At 40.1% G+C, this 18,881-nt stretch overlaps 1 protein-coding gene across 3 annotated transcripts; it reads left to right on the forward strand.

Moving 5' to 3' along the window:
• Nucleotides 1-118: 118 nt before the first annotated feature.
• On the forward strand, nucleotides 119-18,668 carry LOC125008405 (long-chain-fatty-acid--CoA ligase 1-like). 3 transcript variants are annotated; one of them, XM_047585619.1, is made up of 21 exons: nucleotides 119-178; nucleotides 6,904-7,247; nucleotides 8,878-8,992; nucleotides 9,385-9,449; nucleotides 9,693-9,794; nucleotides 10,593-10,692; nucleotides 10,814-10,989; nucleotides 11,325-11,357; nucleotides 11,440-11,491; nucleotides 11,573-11,646; nucleotides 13,097-13,174; nucleotides 13,310-13,444; nucleotides 13,557-13,691; nucleotides 15,289-15,384; nucleotides 15,569-15,641; nucleotides 15,726-15,814; nucleotides 15,913-16,029; nucleotides 16,124-16,267; nucleotides 16,423-16,527; nucleotides 17,636-17,707; nucleotides 17,848-18,668. In XM_047585619.1, the coding sequence occupies exons 2-21, from the start codon at nucleotides 7,053-7,055 to the stop codon at nucleotides 17,986-17,988; spliced, it is 2,097 nt and encodes a 698-aa protein (XP_047441575.1). In that variant the 5' UTR covers nucleotides 119-178; nucleotides 6,904-7,052; the 3' UTR covers nucleotides 17,989-18,668. The 3 variants fall into 3 exon arrangements, with proteins under 3 accessions (XP_047441575.1, XP_047441576.1, XP_047441574.1); XM_047585620.1 differs by having other exon boundaries at nucleotides 123-174; XM_047585618.1 differs by lacking the exon at nucleotides 119-178 and adding an exon at nucleotides 3,350-3,474.
• Nucleotides 18,669-18,881: the final 213 nt, after the last annotated feature.

Below are 18,881 nucleotides of genomic sequence, written 5' to 3' on the forward strand. Positions count from 1 at the left end.
GAATTGTATATATTATGCTTTGACGTGAGTTTACTATTTAACTTTGTCTTGAGAATGTATTTTTAAATCGTAGGTATTTTATTTTGAAGTCTGCTTTTGCCTGAATTTACTCAATGTTTAACAATTAAACACGCGTGGTGGTGACGGCTCGAACAAGAAGCCGGGGCAACAGGTGTGAGTAAGTCTATCTCAAGTTTGTTGTTTCTAATTTATTAATATTATTGAACCGAATATTACTTTTGCTGCCTCTTGTACTGCGCGCTAAACAAAATATGCGGACACATTCCGAGAATATAAACGTGTATTCTCAAGTGGTTTGCGATACAGCGAACTCCATTCAAATATCCGGGATTTTAGTGTATTTCAAACAAAAACTCCAACAATACGCGGTAGAGAGAGAAAAAACACGAATAAGTGTTTTCCTCTGTGGATTTGGAGAAATTCGGCGTTAAAATTAATCCATATATCAAAAAGGTCATTTGTTGAATGATCTTTCATTTCGGTCATTCGTCTTTCGCTGAGTTAACGTTATAATGTTACAGTCTGCGTGGTTAATAAATATAAATATTTATTCACTGGTGAATTAATAGTTCGTAGGAAATGAATTTTAATTCAGAAGAAGTCACTTTTTGAGAGTATTGTGCCAGTTGCCTTCCCCTCTGTGGCTCATTGTGACCTTAAGGTCCAGTCACCTCTGTGTGTTGCAGCAGCTGCAGCTGGTGAAAGACGGATTATGACCTGAAGTTGTGTTTCATTCCTGCATTGAGAGTCAAGTTAAATGCACGACCGTGTTTAAGATGAACGTTTTAAAAATTGTCACACAGTGAGGTGTTGTGTTATGTTGTAGGTTAAAGACAGTGCTGATCGCCTCTGTTTGGGTTAGTGTTGGTCGCCTCTATTGTGTATTGCCTTGGTTATTGTGTGCTGAAGCGGTCACTAATATGCATTCATTCATTCATTAATTCACTGTCTGAATTAATGGTGTGAAGGTGAACCGAGGGTCGGTTTCGTAGGTGGTTTAGTGCCGCTGTGGTGTTACATTAGTGGGAATAGTGCAGGTTTCGAGGTGAAAGGTGACTCTTCTCTGATTGGCTGACCGCCACAACCCCCCCACTCTCCTTCCATTGGTTCTTGTGCATGAATCCTCTAACTTCACCCCCCTCCTCTCCCCTCCCCTTTTTTCACCTCCCCTTCCCTTCTATAGCTGTCTCTCTAGGGGACGCATAAAAAAAACACTCTTAAGTCCCACAAAGTAAAAATAAAGATAAAGTAAAATATAAGTAAAATCGAGTACAATAAAAGAAATACAGAATTGAACAAATGAACAAGAAATAGAGATGGAAGAATTTATATTATATACATAGCAATGATAATAAGATGCAATAGTGTCCATTAACGTTAATAACACAGAGTTATCTGTTCCAGAAAGTTTTTATACAGCCGGATAGATTAGGGTATAAATCACATCCTGTGGAGGAGATGGATCGTCCGTGATGGAGAGCAATTTGTCCAGTATCCTCTTGTCTCTCACTGAGACAAACGTCTCCAACACTCTATCAATAATGCAACCAGCCTGTTAGATCAATTTGTCCGATGTCCGTTTTCGCTGGACGTCAGCTTGAGTGGCTACTAGAATGAAGCAAATCAAACCATGTATAGGGGAGAAAAATCAGCAATGAAACACTAACCTCAGGAAGAAGCCTCACTTGAATCCTGTTGTTGGATGATTAATTAAATTATATTTATAAAAAAATAAATATATATATTGTTTTTTCTATGATTATTGTCTTAATGTACAGCATGAAACCGATGTTCATATTGCTAATGTGTGTGTGTGTGTGTACAAACAAAATTATATATATATATGTATTTTTTTTTTACTGTAAAATTACATTGAAATACTCACGCTAAGTAAACAGAATTATATTCTTCAGTGACATGACAACAGAGATTACTGAATGAGAGGACACGGTCCAAAAATGTAAATATCTAACCATTCACATGCAAGATATAAAATAGAAAACCTAGAACGAAGCTACAGGTTTCCTTTTGAAACCACGAGTCCATTTTCCTTAGTGAGTATAGTAAACTCTGTGTTGGTTAAATGTTAGGTTTGACACAAATTCTGTTTCCAAAAGGGAAACATGAAAACTGCAAGCGGAAAGTTGAAAGTAAAACATAACTTCTTTGGACTTTACACATTTCCGTATATTATAGCTATAGAGGAATTTCTGCAGAAGTGGTTGCAGGTTTCAGCTCCTCTTGAATCTTTGGTGTAAACTGGACAAACCTACTACTTTCATAAATATTGCTGCCAGCGCAACCCCCTCACCTCCTCTAAATGCCCCATCTGAGAAACACCAGTCTTGGTTCTTGGGACAGTTTCACCCCACTTTCACCTGGTTGATAAACCGACTGCACTTATTGCATAAGAGCAGTCGGTTTAATTGTTGCTATCTCTCACTCTCACTCCTCAGCTCACAGATTAGACATGTCCCATACTCTGCTGTGGTTCCCTGATTTAATCTAAATTCTGTGTGACCAGATCTTAAACATTTACTTAAAAAACTGATTTCAAACTATTTATCATCTCCTCGTTCTGGCACCCAAACAGTAGTTGGCGCTGTGTCTTTTTTTTTTTTTTTTGCCAGTTGGACTTACTGCTTCACTTTCAACAACGGCAAACTTTCACCAAATTTTTGGTCAAATTTCGAGTCATAGAAATATCTGTAACCTTACCGATTTTTTTTATTGGCCCAAAACAATCAATTCAGAGAAGTCGAGAAAAACAATTTGAAGGACACTAGGATTTTATCATTCTTATTACTATTTAGATCAAACTAACGACACAATTATTAACTTTTAAAACGACGGATTCCGTAATGAGTGGAAAGGACAACTTCCTCTCTGTTGTGCAGTTTTTTCCCCTTGATCAGCTTTTATCTTGTCTTGTCTAATCATCTCAGCTGACCGCACAGAGGTCGTAGGTCACTGAGGCAAAGGTGAGGAGGACGAGCCTCGGCTAGAGCCTGGTGGCTTCTGCAAGACACTTCGTTAGAGGAGTTTCCTTTCCCGTTCATCTTAAGCCTTAAAAAAGAGGCGTGTTTATGCACACTGCAGCTGTGGTTTTACTGATGTTGTGCACGCGGGGGGGAAAAAAAATAACCCACATCCCGTGTTTTGGTCCCACAGCCTTCACTATCTCATGGTCAATGGATTCATTCATTGATTGCTTACAAGCCATTGAGTCAATCAGACTGACCGTCTTGCTGCGACCAATCAGAACGCTCCCTGGAGCCGGTCTGACCTTTGATTGGTAGATTAGCTATAGTTACACATCACCTGAATCTTAATATGTGCCAGTGTTTGGCTGCAGTTGTATTTCAGTGTGTTGCTGTAGCAGCAGCAGCAGCAGCAGTAACAACGACATATCCCAAGGTCGCTGTCGTTGGATGTGCAGCCTCCTCCGAACAGGTTAGTATGAAAATAATTTACAGGAACACACGAAGGAGCGCAGACAGGTAGCCCTGCAGGAAGAAACATTACCAGTCGTGTACAGGTTTTTCCAGTTCGTATTTTTCTACTACATAAATGATCAAGGTCGGATGTAAAACAAAGACAACTGGTTTTGTAGTTTTTCTTGAACTGTCAAACCGCAGATTCATTCAAGTAGCGTCTTCTGTTCTAAAGGACTCGTGGGGAGTTTAATGAATCTTAACTAACCTGCACTATTCTGTTCCTATGCTATTCTTGCTACCTGCTGTTTTCATTTTAAAAGCTATTAACAAACTAAGCACTACTTCATGAACATTTTGGAGCTCATGCATGGTCTTGGTTTCTTTTGAAAGCCAAGAATATAAAGTTTCTGTCACAAGTGGTATTGTTCTTGAGTAACGAAAGTTGGCACACAGTTTTGAAAAAACGTGTTGGTTGTGTCGCCTGTGTTGGTTTTATGAATGAAATCAGAAGACAATTGCATATTGCATACAGCATTTACTCAAACACAACTCGTGTACAGAGCTCTGACTGGTTCAAGAAGCTGCTGCTGTCCCATATACGACACAAAGGAATGTTAAAGGGTTAACTTAAGTTGAACGTGGTAGTTTTCGACAAAAAGTTAGAGCTTTCTGATTCCAAGTTATTTCCTGTGTTTGTCCAGCTGCTGAGAAACATGGATGAGGAATTGCATTTCGGACCAAACACAACCTTTTCTGTTTATTAACGTGTACATTTCTGGGGAGTTGCATGTAGGGTATGGAGGATCTCCTTGTACCCATGGCATAGATGTGATATGCAACCACAAATTAGGCTTTAAACTGTCCCCTGGGTTGGTGGTTAATGTTTGGCATTATTAGCAATCTCTACAGCTTTAAAACTGACTTTACTGAGTGGTTCATAAGAGAAATGATCAGGGGCTGCTACTAAAGGGCAGTTTTGAAGCTCAATGTGGTCGCGTGTTGTGTCTGGATGCTGCCATCTTGGCAGTTTCTGGTTCTGCCTTTACAATGAGGTGGAGCATGAGTGGACCTGAAGTTGGTGGGTGATAACTAGAAACCTGTGAGGGAACCCATAGAAATCACGCCCCTACCATGCCCCTAATGATGCATGATTGAAAGTCTCAAAATGATTCAAGCAAATGAGCTATATATAAGTACAATCGCCTTGAAAGGGTAAATTAGCTTAGTATAACCCAAAATAAATTTTGCACCAAGCCATAAATAGGATTATTTCTGCTGTAAGTCTCTATTTCTAATGGGAAGTTTATGCTTCTGTGTCAATTTGACCTCATAGCTTTCCAGAAATGTAACTACACATCACAGAGCTGTGATTGGTCCACTTGGTAGTAGCGTGTTTCTCCTTCAGTATTTCCGTCTGCTTCTCCATCTCTGCAATCTTTCGAAGTGATTGCATTGGATGAATATAGATGGAATACATTGAAGAAAGGTCCAACTATTTGTACGACGAAAGTTTCAGTCGCCGTTGTTGAACGTGAAACAGGAAGTGGAAACAAAAATTAACCCAACTGGCAAAAAAGCCAGATCGACTAACTCACAAATACAAATGGCTTGCACCAGCGTAGGCTACATGTGTAGGTTACACCGTCTAGTCCCGCAGAGATATAAACCACACCTAACACTGTACTGTAATATTTATCCCCTCATTTCTGCAGTGACTGCTGGTCAAAAGTTAAATCAGCTAATTTTATTACCAACAATTATCACTGGAATAAAACCATACAAGTGTTTGTAACAATCAAACAATAAGACTGCATCAAAATCATCTCTATCAGTCGTCTATCATTCATTGATACCAATCATCCTCCTGCTCACTATTGAACCTGTTTGCTAATACATGACTGTTGTGTTTGTTTTGTGTGATATGGAGATAATCGGTCCACCTTGGTCTTGATATGACCAGTGTAACGGATTGTTTACCCAGAGTCTGGACCTTTCACATGGAGGCGGATCTGTCCTTGTGCTCTCACTTAATCTGCTTATTCATTAACAGGTCTTCAGTGTGTTTTTATTTTAACACTGAGGACCTGTTTTCAACCGTGTTGAACATCAACAAGACGAATGGAGTCATTAAACCTGACACCTTCAAAAGTTTTTCTCAGGGAATCTGTTAAGTATGCGATACATGATCTAATTATAGTGCTATATGAGCCGCAGCTGAACAAGTTCACCCACTATTATTGTATAGTTGTAGGACTGTACTTACCACCCAGTCCTGTTTTACTGAAATGCTGAGTTCAAGATTTTTTCTCTGTTTCTCTCTGATTGTTAGATGAACGCATAGGCTCCACAAAAACTGTGATGATATCTACACTGAACATAAACGCCACTGTCAATCAGATCAAACCACACAGCCATGATGAGGCAGATAAGAGTTTTAAATCCTGATAATTTGTTTTCTCCTCACTTTAATTGTAGATTATGTGGTAGTGACATGTTAGACATTAAAACACTAGTTTGGGCACCTTGGATTACTAAAAGAAATCCTACTGATGCACAAAAGCTCAATACGTAACTTGGGAAGTTTGGGATTACCTGCTAGACATTAGCATGTTGGAGTCGCCGCAGTTAGGAAGTTCAAAGTCTTTGCGTTTCTGAGAGTGATGAGTGCGCATACACTGATCAGCCACAACATTAAAACCACTGCACAAGAGAAGTGAATAACTTTGACCATCTTGGGACAATTCAGTGTTCTGTTAGGAAGCTTTTAGACCCCTGGCATTCATTCATGTGGATGCTCCCTAGACCTCTACCACCCACCTAGACCAGACCAGGCCCCCCATGGCATTGACACTCCTTGACACCTAGCAGGATGCAGACCGACACAGACACACTCACAAAAAAACAGCACCTGGCCTCCAAATTTACTAGATCCCAAAGTGATCAAGTATCTGCGTCATGATCTACAGAGGCCCCTCACTTCAACCTGTAGGACCCAAAGGCCCCCCCACTAACAACACCAGACACACTCAGAAGGCCCGTGTCTATTCTCTGATGCTTTCGAGGCACAAGGTGTTCATAATTTTATTTTTTATTGTGATATTGTATTGATCCCACAAGGGGAAATTATCTCTGTACATTTTGACCTATCCAGTCGTTCACACAGTGTTTCACAGCACTACAGCCTCTAAGGGCCGAGTCTGGGGAGCAACTTGGGGGTGAGGTGCTTGCTCGAGGCACCTCAGCCGTAGAAACAGAAACAGAGGGAGGTGAACCTGGGACGCTCCGGTCCCAAGCTGCATTTCCAACCACAACCCATAATTGTGTACAGGTTTAACTCGTCTTAGTTTGAACAGACATGGCCGTTATTAGTTGTTACACGTATCAAACCTCCTCAAATCATGGATTTAAATTACTAACCTAGTCTTTTCTCTTACTTCCTCTCTAGGTCTCCTCCTGGCCAGCATCTGTCCACACACTCCTTCACATATCACACACTCTTGTCACCTCACCTGTGAACCGTAACTCCATCTCACCTCAGTGATACCAAACCCACCCTCCTGCCACATTTCCCACTTTAACTTCATCTGCAGCATCATGCTAAGCCAGGAGTTCTTGCAGAAGTTGGCGTTTCCAGATCTGGAGAATGTAAGCCAGTACATCAGGAATGTCTCCACGCCCATGTTAGTCAGCGTTGGGGCGGTGGCTGCGGCAACAACCTACTACTTGGCGACAAGACCGAAAGCTCTCCCTCCAGTATGCGACCTCCGAATGCAATCTGTTGAGGTTCAGGTGTGTTTAACTTCCGAGTCCTACAAACACTCATGCTGCTTAAAAGTATTTGCACCCTTTAGGACGTTGCACATTTCTGCATAAATTAACTGTTTTCCCATATCTGTGAGTTGCAAAAGTAAGTGAACCCTTGTTTACAGATGTGAGCCCTTCGTGCCGCAATAGCCCTATTTGCACAGGATTAGTTTTACGATTTCTTATAATCATGGAAGTTGTCTATCATCTTAAACTTATGCGAATCGTCCATGTCCATGATTTGTAAAGTAAAAATTACACCACAAATTACCTACCATAATTATCACAACAAAGAGTATTATCCTCTGATAATGCAAATCCAGTGCGAATCGACATCTCTGTGATTTAGGGGTGACTTTTTACTTTTTCATGACTTTTTTCCGTCTCTTGTCAGTTAAAAATCATGAATTATGTGCTACAATTAAAAGTTTGGACAGATATTAGAGAGCAAAGTCAAGACGTCGCTGAACTATTCACCCGTTCAGACGGATAAAAACCAGTAAATCAACCATTAACGTGTTCATCTGCAAAGGTGGAGCTGATTTAAATACCACCCGGTCGCTGGTAATTTCTTCCCCGGGATAAATAGTCAAATCAAATCATGAATATTTTTTTTATCATTCATTATAATTTGCAAAGTAATTAAAACTGTCTCACATGCAGTGGAGTGAGATGGGAAGTAGCAGAGCCATAACAACGGATCTTAAATTTGACTAAAATGCAGAATTTGTTCATCCCATGTGAATGTGCCACATGATACACAGACATGGGGGGGGTAATATTTTAATCACCGAACGTCCTCAGGTAAAACTAATACTGTGCTATTAGGGCTAATAACAGCAACAAGATATTGGAGATCACTGTCTTTGGCACTTCGCCACGACCTCTGTGTTCTCCTGATGGTAGATTTGTTAGTTGAACATTAATATTATCAAATGTGAGCAAGACATTTAGCTTAGTTCCTTTGCGTCCTCTCAGACGATTGTGTGTCTTGCATTTGGAGCGAACACTTTTTTTGTTGATCAACCTGTGGATGGTAACGGTCGTCCTGAATCCCCATTCGTCTCCATCTGTCCGACTGTGGATTTCTTCCAAACTCTTTAGAGATGGTTTTGTAACCTTTTTCCAGACTGATGAGCTATAACAACTCATTTTCTGAAATCTTCATTAAGCTCCTTTGTCTGTGCCATCATACATTGAAGATCTGACTGAGACAAACCCCTGATTTTAGACTTAATGACACCTGAGTCATTACATTGACTGGAAACACTTGTGGACAGATGGACTGTAATTTGGCCTTGAAATTGCTCTACCTTCACTTACCATGGCACCTCACAGATATGTAACATTGGCTCATTTCTGTAATATTTCAGTTGGGTTTGGTTCTCTTTGTTCAACTTTCAGGGCGTCTTTTTTTTACAGAAATGTACAAGTTCTTTTCTATTCGTTGTTCGTTCCAGATCTAGGCACAATAAACCATTACACAACTTTCCTGTTACTGATTAAAATCCCTGCAGGATGTTATGATTATGTCAATCCACACTTTGTCCCATAAATTCTACTATCCTTGCTGCAGGTCAGTAGCACACAAAAGGTGAATTGTTTGTTTTGTCAGGGTGGAGATTTGGCGCGTCGATCGGTCCTACTGAACGGAGACGGTCACTTGACGCACGTCTACGACGATGCTAAAACAATGTATGAGTTCTTCCTCCGAGGTGCCAGAGTCTCCAGTAAGTCACAAATTATGTAATACGATCCCGAGTTAATATATGTTTAGTTATAGAGCATAAAGTACACGGCTTATCTCCTTCATGGGTTTAGTATCTCACAGTTGATAACCTATCAGCAACTTAGGCTTTGTAAGGTGTTTCCCTTTCTTCAAATCTACCTTCACAGAGGGACATGCACAAAATATTTTACATCCGGAGCAATGTAAACAACAAATTGGCAACCTACAAAGGTTCTTTTTGTGATTTCTGCAAACATTGTTGTTGCTATACAACATACAGAGTAGGAAATCACTGCATGCATGTGTGAAAACAGATTCTATGAAGTGATTTTTTTTTTAACTGGAGAATCTGCCTCATTTTTTCTCTGTTGTCACTCTCCTTTCAACCTGCAGATAATGGCCCCTGTCTAGGCTCCAGGAAACCAAAACAGCCCTATGAATGGATGTCCTACAGCGAAGTAAGAGCTCCCCTTGTAAAAACATTACGGCCTCCAGCTGGTCAGCAGCAGAGCTTAGAGTTGCATGCAGCACAACAGTTGTTAACACCGGGGTGTGGTGTTAGTAAGAAATTATGAGCGGTGCATTATGTAGGTCACACATGTTTTTTTTTTTTTTCTCTGGCATGGAGCCTACATCACTTTTACCCTTTGGTTTAAGGTGAGGTTGAACAAATGTGTTTACAAATTGTGTGTGTGTGTTAGGTAAAAGAGCGGACAGAGAACCTGGGTTCTGCGTTTCTTCACAAAGGACACTCCAAGACCACTGACCCCCATATTGGCATTTTCTCTCAGAACAGACCCGAGGTAAACAAACAAGCACTTTTTTGATATGAACAAGTCTTATCAACTTTTGTCCTGATAAATATGATCTATCGCCTAATTCTGTGTTGCACATTTTTAGCCAACTTATTTTTCAACTACTTATTGCATGTGGTACACGTCTTATTGGAATTCATTTATATATGATTACGTGGTGTAAAAAAAAACAAAAACATTTTGCATTTATCAAAACAAGCATTTTGATTGCACAGGCATATTCCAAGATTCACAAATAGTGAAAGAGTGATTCACGGAGCATGAGGTATAATTTTCACAGAGTCCAGACCTGAACCCCTGGGGAATCATTGGGATGTGTAGTGGTCAGACTCTTCATCATCGTCAGTACAAGATCTTGGTGAAAAACCAATGCAAAACCGGATGGAAATAAATCTCGTGACATTGCAGAAGCTTATAATGCAGATGCAAGTTTCTTTTTAGTTAGTTATTTGACGCTATAGAAACAGGATGTGACATCACGATGACTCCCAGTTGCCATGCCAACCGCTACATGAAGCAAGAAGAAGAAGAGGGAGTTGGAAAAAAATAAGTACAGTGTTTAATCCAACATTTCTTTGTAACTGGTGGAGGTAGAGCAGAGCGTGGTACTAATTAAACGAAAACGTGAATGCGTTAATATTCAAAATGGCATCAGTTTGACCAGTGCACGGAAGTGGGGGCGCGTTGTCCATATTTGTGTACAGGCTATGTATGAAGTAGCTGTGCTTTTTATTGAGTGTGTTAGTCATCCTTTAAAGCTTTTGTGTGTGTGTGTGTTATTTGTAGTGGACCATCAGTGAGCTGGCATGTTACACCTACTCTCTGGTGTCGGTCCCTCTGTATGACACACTGGGAACAGAGGCCATTTCCTACATTATAGACAAAGGTAAACCACAGCAACATGAATGCATCCTCTGAGCTTCTGTCAAGTTATGTGACTTTGTGTTTTTTATATATATATAATATCAGTTCATGTATCTAATCGTCTTTGTGTCTTGTTTGTGCAGCCTCCATCTCAACCATAGTGTGTGATGTGACGGAAAAAGTCAATCTGGTCCTGGACTGCATTAAGGACATGGATCACTGTCTGAAGACCATCGTTTTAATGGAGACCCCCAGTGATGATCTGGTTGAACGAGGGAAGCAGGCGGGAATCCACATCCTCAGCCTGAAGGAGATGGAGGTCAGTGGACAGACTATCCACAACTCTCTTTTTCTTTTACCAGTTTATTTTTTTTGTTATCTTACATGTTATTTCTTGTTCAGCTCGTCGGTTTTGTGCCAGGAAATATCTGAACCATTTTCACTTTCCTTCTTCTCTTTTCCTTGGTAATCTTTGCTTTATCTTGATTTTGTTGTAAATCTTTTTTCTTTTTCCACCTATTTTTGTCGTATTTGTTTATTCCTTAGTTTTTTTGCTGCAGGTTTTGTTGCTGCAGTTTTTATTTAGCTTGAATTTATTAATAATTTTCTTTGATAATTTCATGACTCTATGCATCTGCTTCTCTTGTTGCACAGGTTATTGGGAAGACCAACCACCGCCAGCCAATAGTAAGTCCCCACTGGCTTCTTGAGTCCCATCCTACTCACCCAATTGTTTTTGTTTGACCCGTTTGTCTTTATGTCTCTTCAGCCTCCTCGACCTGAGGACATGGCTGTGATCTGCTTCACCAGCGGAACCACAGGTGACGAAGACGCACAACGGATTTGAGAGAATCATCCTTTCCATCAGTATTTAAAATGTTTACCATATGTGTTTGTTTCAGGAAGCCCAAAGGGAGCTATGTTGTCTCATGTGAATATCGTGTCCAACTGCTCGGCCTTCATCAAAATTACAGAGGTGAGGTGTTTATTCGTCAGTTTGGTTTTTCTTCCTCTTCCCAGAATAAAGGATCTGTAGATGAGCTAGTAAACTAAAGAGGTTTTTCTCCAAGTGTTTCTGCTAGCTAATGATTAGTTAGTCCACATATTTTATGACACTGCCACCAAGGTGGTAGACAAAAAGACTTCAGTATGCATTGTGTAATCTTCAGGTTTCCTTTCCGTCTGTAATGAAAAAACAAACAAATGGTTGTGTCCTCGCTGTTGTTTCAGCAGATGTAGAAGAAGAAGAATGCAAAGGAGAAATCCAAACATTAACTGGTTTATTATGTTTCTGACAATTCAAATAGCTGGAAAGTGGGATTTTAATGGAGAGAGGTGTAAGAAGTGGAAAAGTACACCAGTTCATATTGAATGCTAGTATTTTTTTCATTATGATTTGAATTTTTAATTTACCGGCATGCTGGTGTATTTAATTAAATAGCGTTCAGAACTGTGTTTCAGACTGGACTATTTTCAATGTAACACTTCTAAACACTATGGTGCCACAGAACGAGAGGACTTGTGGCAAAAAAGATGGTGCTGTGTCGGTTGTTTGGGTTTTTTTTGTTTGTTTGTTTTGTTTAGAGTGACCAGACGTCCCCGATTTCTGGGAACAGTCCCCGCTTTGGATGATCTCTCCCCCGGTTAAACATGTCCCCAATTTTAGCTTTATGAATGAGAGAAAAAAATGTTGCACGCAGACTACAATTATTACGGTAGTTGGTCGCACTGCTTTTTACAATACATATATAGCAGTTAAAATATGTTTAAATACGAATAAATATGTCCTGAATTGTCCCCATTTCATTTCGCCTTGATGATATTTATTTATTTATTTATTTATTTTTATCTCTGAGATGTAAATGTCCCCAGATTTCCACATCAGCAGGCAGTGCTAACACGGGACCATGCAAACCTGTTTTACTACCAGTGTGGGATTATTCTATAATATTTGCTCATCATCACAGTAAAATAGTCCATCCTTAGTCAATCTACTACATTAACTCCTCTCTCAACCAGTAGAAAATGTTGTGAACACGTAATTTTACATTGGGAAAAAAATACTGTGATATATATATATATATATATATATATACATACACATATGTGTGTAGTGATTCGCAACTTAAGTGTGGTTCAGCTGTGACAACATGTAGTGGTTCTTGGTGGAGAAGTGAGTTTAAACCCTTATCTGATGCGGGGACGTATTTTAATACTGAGACATTTTAACTAACTTGTTCCTTTTTCTCTTCAAGTCGTACTTTAAGACCTCTTCCCAGGATGTCATGCTGTCTTTTCTGCCTCTGGCCCACATGCTAGAGAGAGTGGTGGAGGTACAAACATTAACACTGTCCCCCTGCTTGTTTGTGTGTGTGTCATTGTTGCCCTCGTTTGTGTGTGTTTGTATTCCTACCTGTGTGTTTTAGTTTTCCTGTCCGTTGTCTCCCAGTGATGTCCATATTTCCTTCCTGCCCCTGGCTCATATGTTTGAGAGAGTAGTACAGGTAAGTTCCCCGTAGCTCCCGTAGTCACCTTTTGTCTAAAGATTAGGTGTATCCCTTTAAACCTTGTGTGTTTTTTTTTTAAACCACAAACTCTCACCTTCTCTGGTTTCCATCTTTGTCTGATGTCACTGACAGGGAGTGATGTTAGTGCACGGAGCTAAGATCGGCTATTTCCAGGGAGATATTCGTTCTCTGCCGGACGACCTGAACACACTGAAACCTACCGTGTTCCCTGTGGTACCACGGCTCCTAAACAGGATGTACGATAAGGTGGGCGGACATGTTGACGATGAAGATGATGATGGTCTTATGGGAATGATGGTGAGGCTCTCTCTCTACATATATATATTTATATATAACGGAGTTGTGTGTGTGTCTGTAGATCTTTGGACAAGCCAACACTTCTCTGAAGCGATGGCTGCTGGGATTTGCCTACAGGAGGAAGGAGGCGGAGATGATGAAAGGCATCGTGAGGAGAAACAGTATCTGGGATAAACTGATCTTCAAGAAGGTCCAGGTACACAGATCCGACCCGTCACTGTATGGCTTAGTGATAGATGTCCAGGAATGGGTTTTTACTAGAGCTGGGCATTGTATTTAATTATCTTTTAAATGATGCATAAAGTCTTCCCTGGGAAGTCTGTGTTTTTTGGCATGGTGTCAATGGAGTCGAGGTTCTCCAGCTGTTGTTAGCTAAACTCTCAGCAGACGACAGGCTGATGTCCCGCCAAGAATCACAGACAGTAGGAGATGCATGAGTGTGTGTGAATGTTTCTGTTGAATCTCTGTTGAAGTTATTAACAAGGGTGTCTGTTCTCTAGTTGAGGCTTCCTAACAATCAGTATTTTTACATGCACGTGGAAAAAACATAAATTGCCTTAATCCGACTTTAACTGGACAACTTACGTGCATGTAAGCGTGTTACTCCGACTAATATCAGAGTTCTCCTTATACGACCAAGACACCCAGATAATGCGATTGGATATCGATTTTCAACTGCATGTATGTACTTAATCAGACTTTAACTAGACAACTCGTGTGCGCATGCTTGGTGTTTGACCCCGGGATAAAAACATCCAAGAAAGTGAGTCGCAGAAGAAGATGAAGGTGAACAGAGTCGGTAGAAGAACCACCAGAGGGATAGCGTCGTCTTATCTGCACCATAAATAGCGTGCACATTATCCAGTTGTTTAATATATGACGTAAAAGATCAACTGGAAAGGGGGTTGTATTAACTCGATGAGAAGACTCATATCGCCGACTAGTGTGTAGGAGGAGAACATGTTCCCAGCAGTTATTTGATTTTCTCTCTTTTCTTGTAAACTGGGACAAGGACCACATTCAGAAAGTATATGAATAATGTAAACTATCCGTAGCTGCATCTTAGTACAACTATTATTAGACCTGTTGCTGTGTCCAGATCTTGTCTTGTGAAAGATTTATGAGCTGCACTTTTCTATATGTGTGTGTGTGTATATATATATATATATATATATATATATATATATATATAAAGCAACAAATTCCTAAATACATTTTCAGTTAAAGTCATAACAGTGACATATTACATAGATGTTTCTCTGCTGAGCTCTCTTATTTTGTGATAGCGAAGTCTAAGCCCCACATCAGCTGTTACTGGGTTTCCTGCTCGTCTTGCATTACAGCACACTCTAAATGAATATAAATAAACAGTGGAAAAGCCCTGATGCTTTGTCAGCATCTTCTTCACCTAATGTGGAGGAGGAGGATTTAGGAGGAGGACTACCAAGTGGTCCAATCACAATCATGGCTCTGTATTTCTGGGGGAGGTTACAGCACTTACAGCATGTCTGCAACTTAATGCTGAAGTATAAAATTCAAAAACGAAGGACAGTCTTTTGAATATGTGCTGTTATGACCCCTGATCTACAGACTAATGAAACAGAAGACATGAAATGAAGCACCCTTTGTCCCTATGATAATTCAATATATACTATAATAAGTTTTCAGTACGTACTGAAAGAGATTCAAAGGGTTGAAAACATAAATAAAAATGCATGTCAAACACTAGCCTGTGACTTATTTCAACTTTATTTGCTGCTGATGTAAATACTGTAGTGTGCTGCCCCCTACAGGCCAGCCTCGGAGGTCGCGTGCGCCTCATGCTGACTGGAGCTGCTCCCGTGTCTCCGGCTGTTCTCACCTTCCTCAGAGCTGCAATAGGCTGCCAGGTAACACATGCAGCTTAATTTGAGTCCGTGTCGCCCTGTTACTCTGTCTCTTTATGTCTTATTTACTGGAGGAAATGCTTCCCTCTGATCTATAATCATCCTCATTCACATCTCTTCTGTTCCCAGTCTGCTTTGCATTGCTTAGTTCTCTGCAGTAATAATAAAAAAATCTATTCTGTCTCAGTTTTATGAAGGCTATGGACAAACCGAGTGCACAGCTGGATGCACCCTGACAATGCCTGGAGACTGGACTGCAGGTAATAAATAATAAACTGCTTCACTCAACTCAAACTAATTAATCTTGGTTTTAAATAATCAAGAACCGAATCTCGTGTCCTCAGGTCACGTCGGAGCTCCTTTGCCGTGTAACTCGGTCAAACTGGTGGATGTGCCTGAGATGAACTACCTGGCTGTGAATGGAGAGGGAGAGGTGAACCACCACCACAACAACAACAACAACAACCAGACGCCATCACATTGCAGCAGAAACTTTCGTTGTTGTTCACACTCTGTGTGTTGTTTTCTTAGGTGTGCGTGAAGGGTGCCAACGTGTTCCTGGGCTATTTAAAGGACCCAGAGAAGACGGCGGAGACCATCGACGCAGATGGATGGGTGCACACAGGAGATATCGGGAAATGGCTTCCGGTAGATTGATCTCGTCCCGGGCTCAACCTCGCACACGTCTGCGTCTGTGGCTTAACGTAGATGTTCACTATGTTGACTTGTGTGTTTTTTGTAGAATGGCACGTTGAAGATCGTGGACAGGAAGAAGCACATCTTTAAGCTGGCACAGGGGGAGTACATTGCTCCGGAGAAGATAGAGAATATTTACACCAGGAGTGATGCAGTGGCTCAGGTCTTTGCACATGGAGATAGTCTGCAGGTAGGAAATTATTATTATTATTATTATGTTTTAAGGCTAAAACCAGACAATTAGTGGGATTTAATCCAATATTTTGAATTTCTTCCACAAGGTTAAATGTGAAGCCATTAACTACACTTTTTACTATGTGATTCATTTGTTTTGTTCGTCTCCAGGCGTGTCTGGTGGCTGTGGTGGTTCCTGACCCTGACTTCCTGTGTGCCTGGACCAAGAGGACGCTGGGGCTGCAGGGCAGCTACCAGGAACTCTGTGGCAGATCGGTAACGCTAGAAAAACTATGAGCTCACACCGAATTCATGCCGTTCCTGTGTGATTATGTCAACCAGTCATTCTTCTCATTTCCTTTGGGTGTTCACAACCAGCGTAGAACTCTACTATTGTCGTGGGACAAATTATGGAGTAGACGGCCAGTTTGACAAAAATCTAATTCAAAGTCAGTTGTAACTATTATGGAAGATATTTGTTCTAAAAAGGCACAAGTAAAGGTAAACATACACAAACGCTAAAGATTACACCTGAACCTGTCCTGCTTTAATGTCAAAGCATCTGCTGTGTTAAATATACGTGAAATCTTGTGTAAAAGATAGTTAGCATGCAAGGAAAGAGCTGATATGATATGAATTTTCCATTATTTGAACAAATGCAACATTGACTAAAGTAAACAAAAGACAAAACCTAAATGTCAACAGTTTAAAAGTTACTGTCTTCTGTGAAGGGAATTAACGTAAAAGTATCACGATTACTAATAGTGGACGACTTCGTCTGATATGAGTCTACGTCAGACAAGAAAAGCCCAGAACCAGAGCTACACACACACAGTGAAGGGTAACGTACGCACATTTGACTTGTAATAACTTCACGACAGATCATTAGTCACTAGCTTCGTCTGTGCAGCCATGGTAGAACCTTAATTAACTTTTAAATTAACACAAGAAAACCTCAATGGACATTATTTCTTCTACTCTATTGAAATCATTCTGATCTGAGACTCCTCACATGGACGCTAAATAAAATGAACAGAATGTGTGATTCAAGAAATATCATTCATGGGTTCTGCCTGCATCAAATCCATTAGAAGAAGAAGAAGAAGTCTTTTTCCCTAATTTTGACAACCCAGAATTTATTTGGTATGAGAAGATGATTAAGGCAGAGGAAGAAGAACCCACATTTTCAATTTCAAAGGGACAAACATGCATAGACGCATAGAAAGACACTGTAGGATCAAGCATTTCAGAGCATGGTTATTTAATACTCGGATTATCAAAGGTTTACACCATGGTACAGTTTAAATAGCATATTTAATGTGCTGTAAATGATTCTTAGGTTGTGACATATTTATTTCAGCTTTTTATTTTATTTCATTTATAGGAAGTCAAGGCAGCCATCATGGAGGACATGGTGCGACTCGGCAAGGAAGGAAATCTGAAGTCTTTTGAGCAGGTACAGAGCTTCACTTAACTATTATCGGCTTTTATGACCTAAAGTACATCTGTAGACTTTGTAGTGTTCTTACATGCGTCAATAATGTAGACATGAGAAGCTGCTGGTCTGAAAATGAAACATTATCTTGTGTCGTTCAGGTGAAGGCCATCTACATCCACACCGAGATGTTCTCAATCGAGAACGGCCTGCTCACTCCAACAATGAAAGCCAAGAGGAACGAACTGCGCCAGTACTTCAGATCCCAGATAGATGAGCTCTACGCTGAGATCAAAGTGTAGAAGAGGGGGAGAGCAAATCTGAAGACGAACCGGGAATGTGTTTTTAGGTGAAAAAGGAAACGGCAGGGAGGTAGGAAAGTACAAGCTAAAGCACACAACAGGAAGGAAATGAGGCCAAAAGTCATGCCTATACTGTGTACTGTACAAATAACGATGTGATAAGATGTTGATTGTTCTAATCAGCTTTTTATGGGCATTTTAAAGGGAAGCAGTTCTCTGTAGCATCGGATATCTCAGGACTTTCAAGAATCCGTTTCAATGAGTCTTGCACCTGAATTAGGAGCCATAAGAATTGTACCAAACACAGTACAGTTTATCTTGTTTCATGATTTTATTTTGCAAAAATGTTGAGTGTGTGTAGTGGATAGAAGGATATTCAAGTCCTTAATTCTTTTTATGAATAAGCTTTAGCTCCAGTCAGCAACAGTTTAGATATTCAAGGTAATTCAATCACTGTTGGCGCGACACAAGAGAACCAGGTACCGCAGAGCAGTTTATTTATGGCGGTAACCTGAACGGAAGAGATTTGTTGAAGGAATAAAGTTTCTTAAATTATTGTAGTGTGTAATGGTGAAAATGCAATTGTAATATGTTTCTGATTTAAATCATTGTGGTTTCATGAATGTATTTTTGACTCTGGTCATTCTGTAATTGTTTTAAATGTCATCTTGTGTTTTGTATAAAAATAAATGACATAAAAAAATGAAAACAACTCAAATATAATGTAATTGTGTTCCTTTTGCCTACTGGATAATGTTTTTACACAAGCATTTAAACAGTTTAAGTAGTTTAGCATGTCGGTTGCATGTTTTATTTTAATTATGCTGTTAATAAATAATCAGGGTCTTGCTTTTTATTCCAAGAGACAGTACTTGATGCTTGATTGTCATCTA

The sequence above is a fragment of the Mugil cephalus genome, chromosome 5 (genome assembly GCF_022458985.1).
Source record: "Mugil cephalus isolate CIBA_MC_2020 chromosome 5, CIBA_Mcephalus_1.1, whole genome shotgun sequence".
Lineage (NCBI taxonomy): Eukaryota > Metazoa > Chordata > Actinopteri > Mugiliformes > Mugilidae > Mugil > Mugil cephalus.

Bases quoted from the DNA above. Each gene is read 5' to 3' on its own strand.
- LOC125008405 (XM_047585619.1), top strand. From the start codon at position 7,053: ATGCTAAGCCAGGAGTTCTTGCAGAAGTTGGCGTTTCCAGATCTGGAG. The intron at 10,693-10,813 runs GTAAACCACAGC...TTGTTTGTGCAG, and splicing joins TTCCTACATTATAGACAAAG to CCTCCATCTCAACCATAGTG. The intron at 15,642-15,725 runs GTAATAAATAAT...TCGTGTCCTCAG, and splicing joins GCCTGGAGACTGGACTGCAG to GTCACGTCGGAGCTCCTTTG.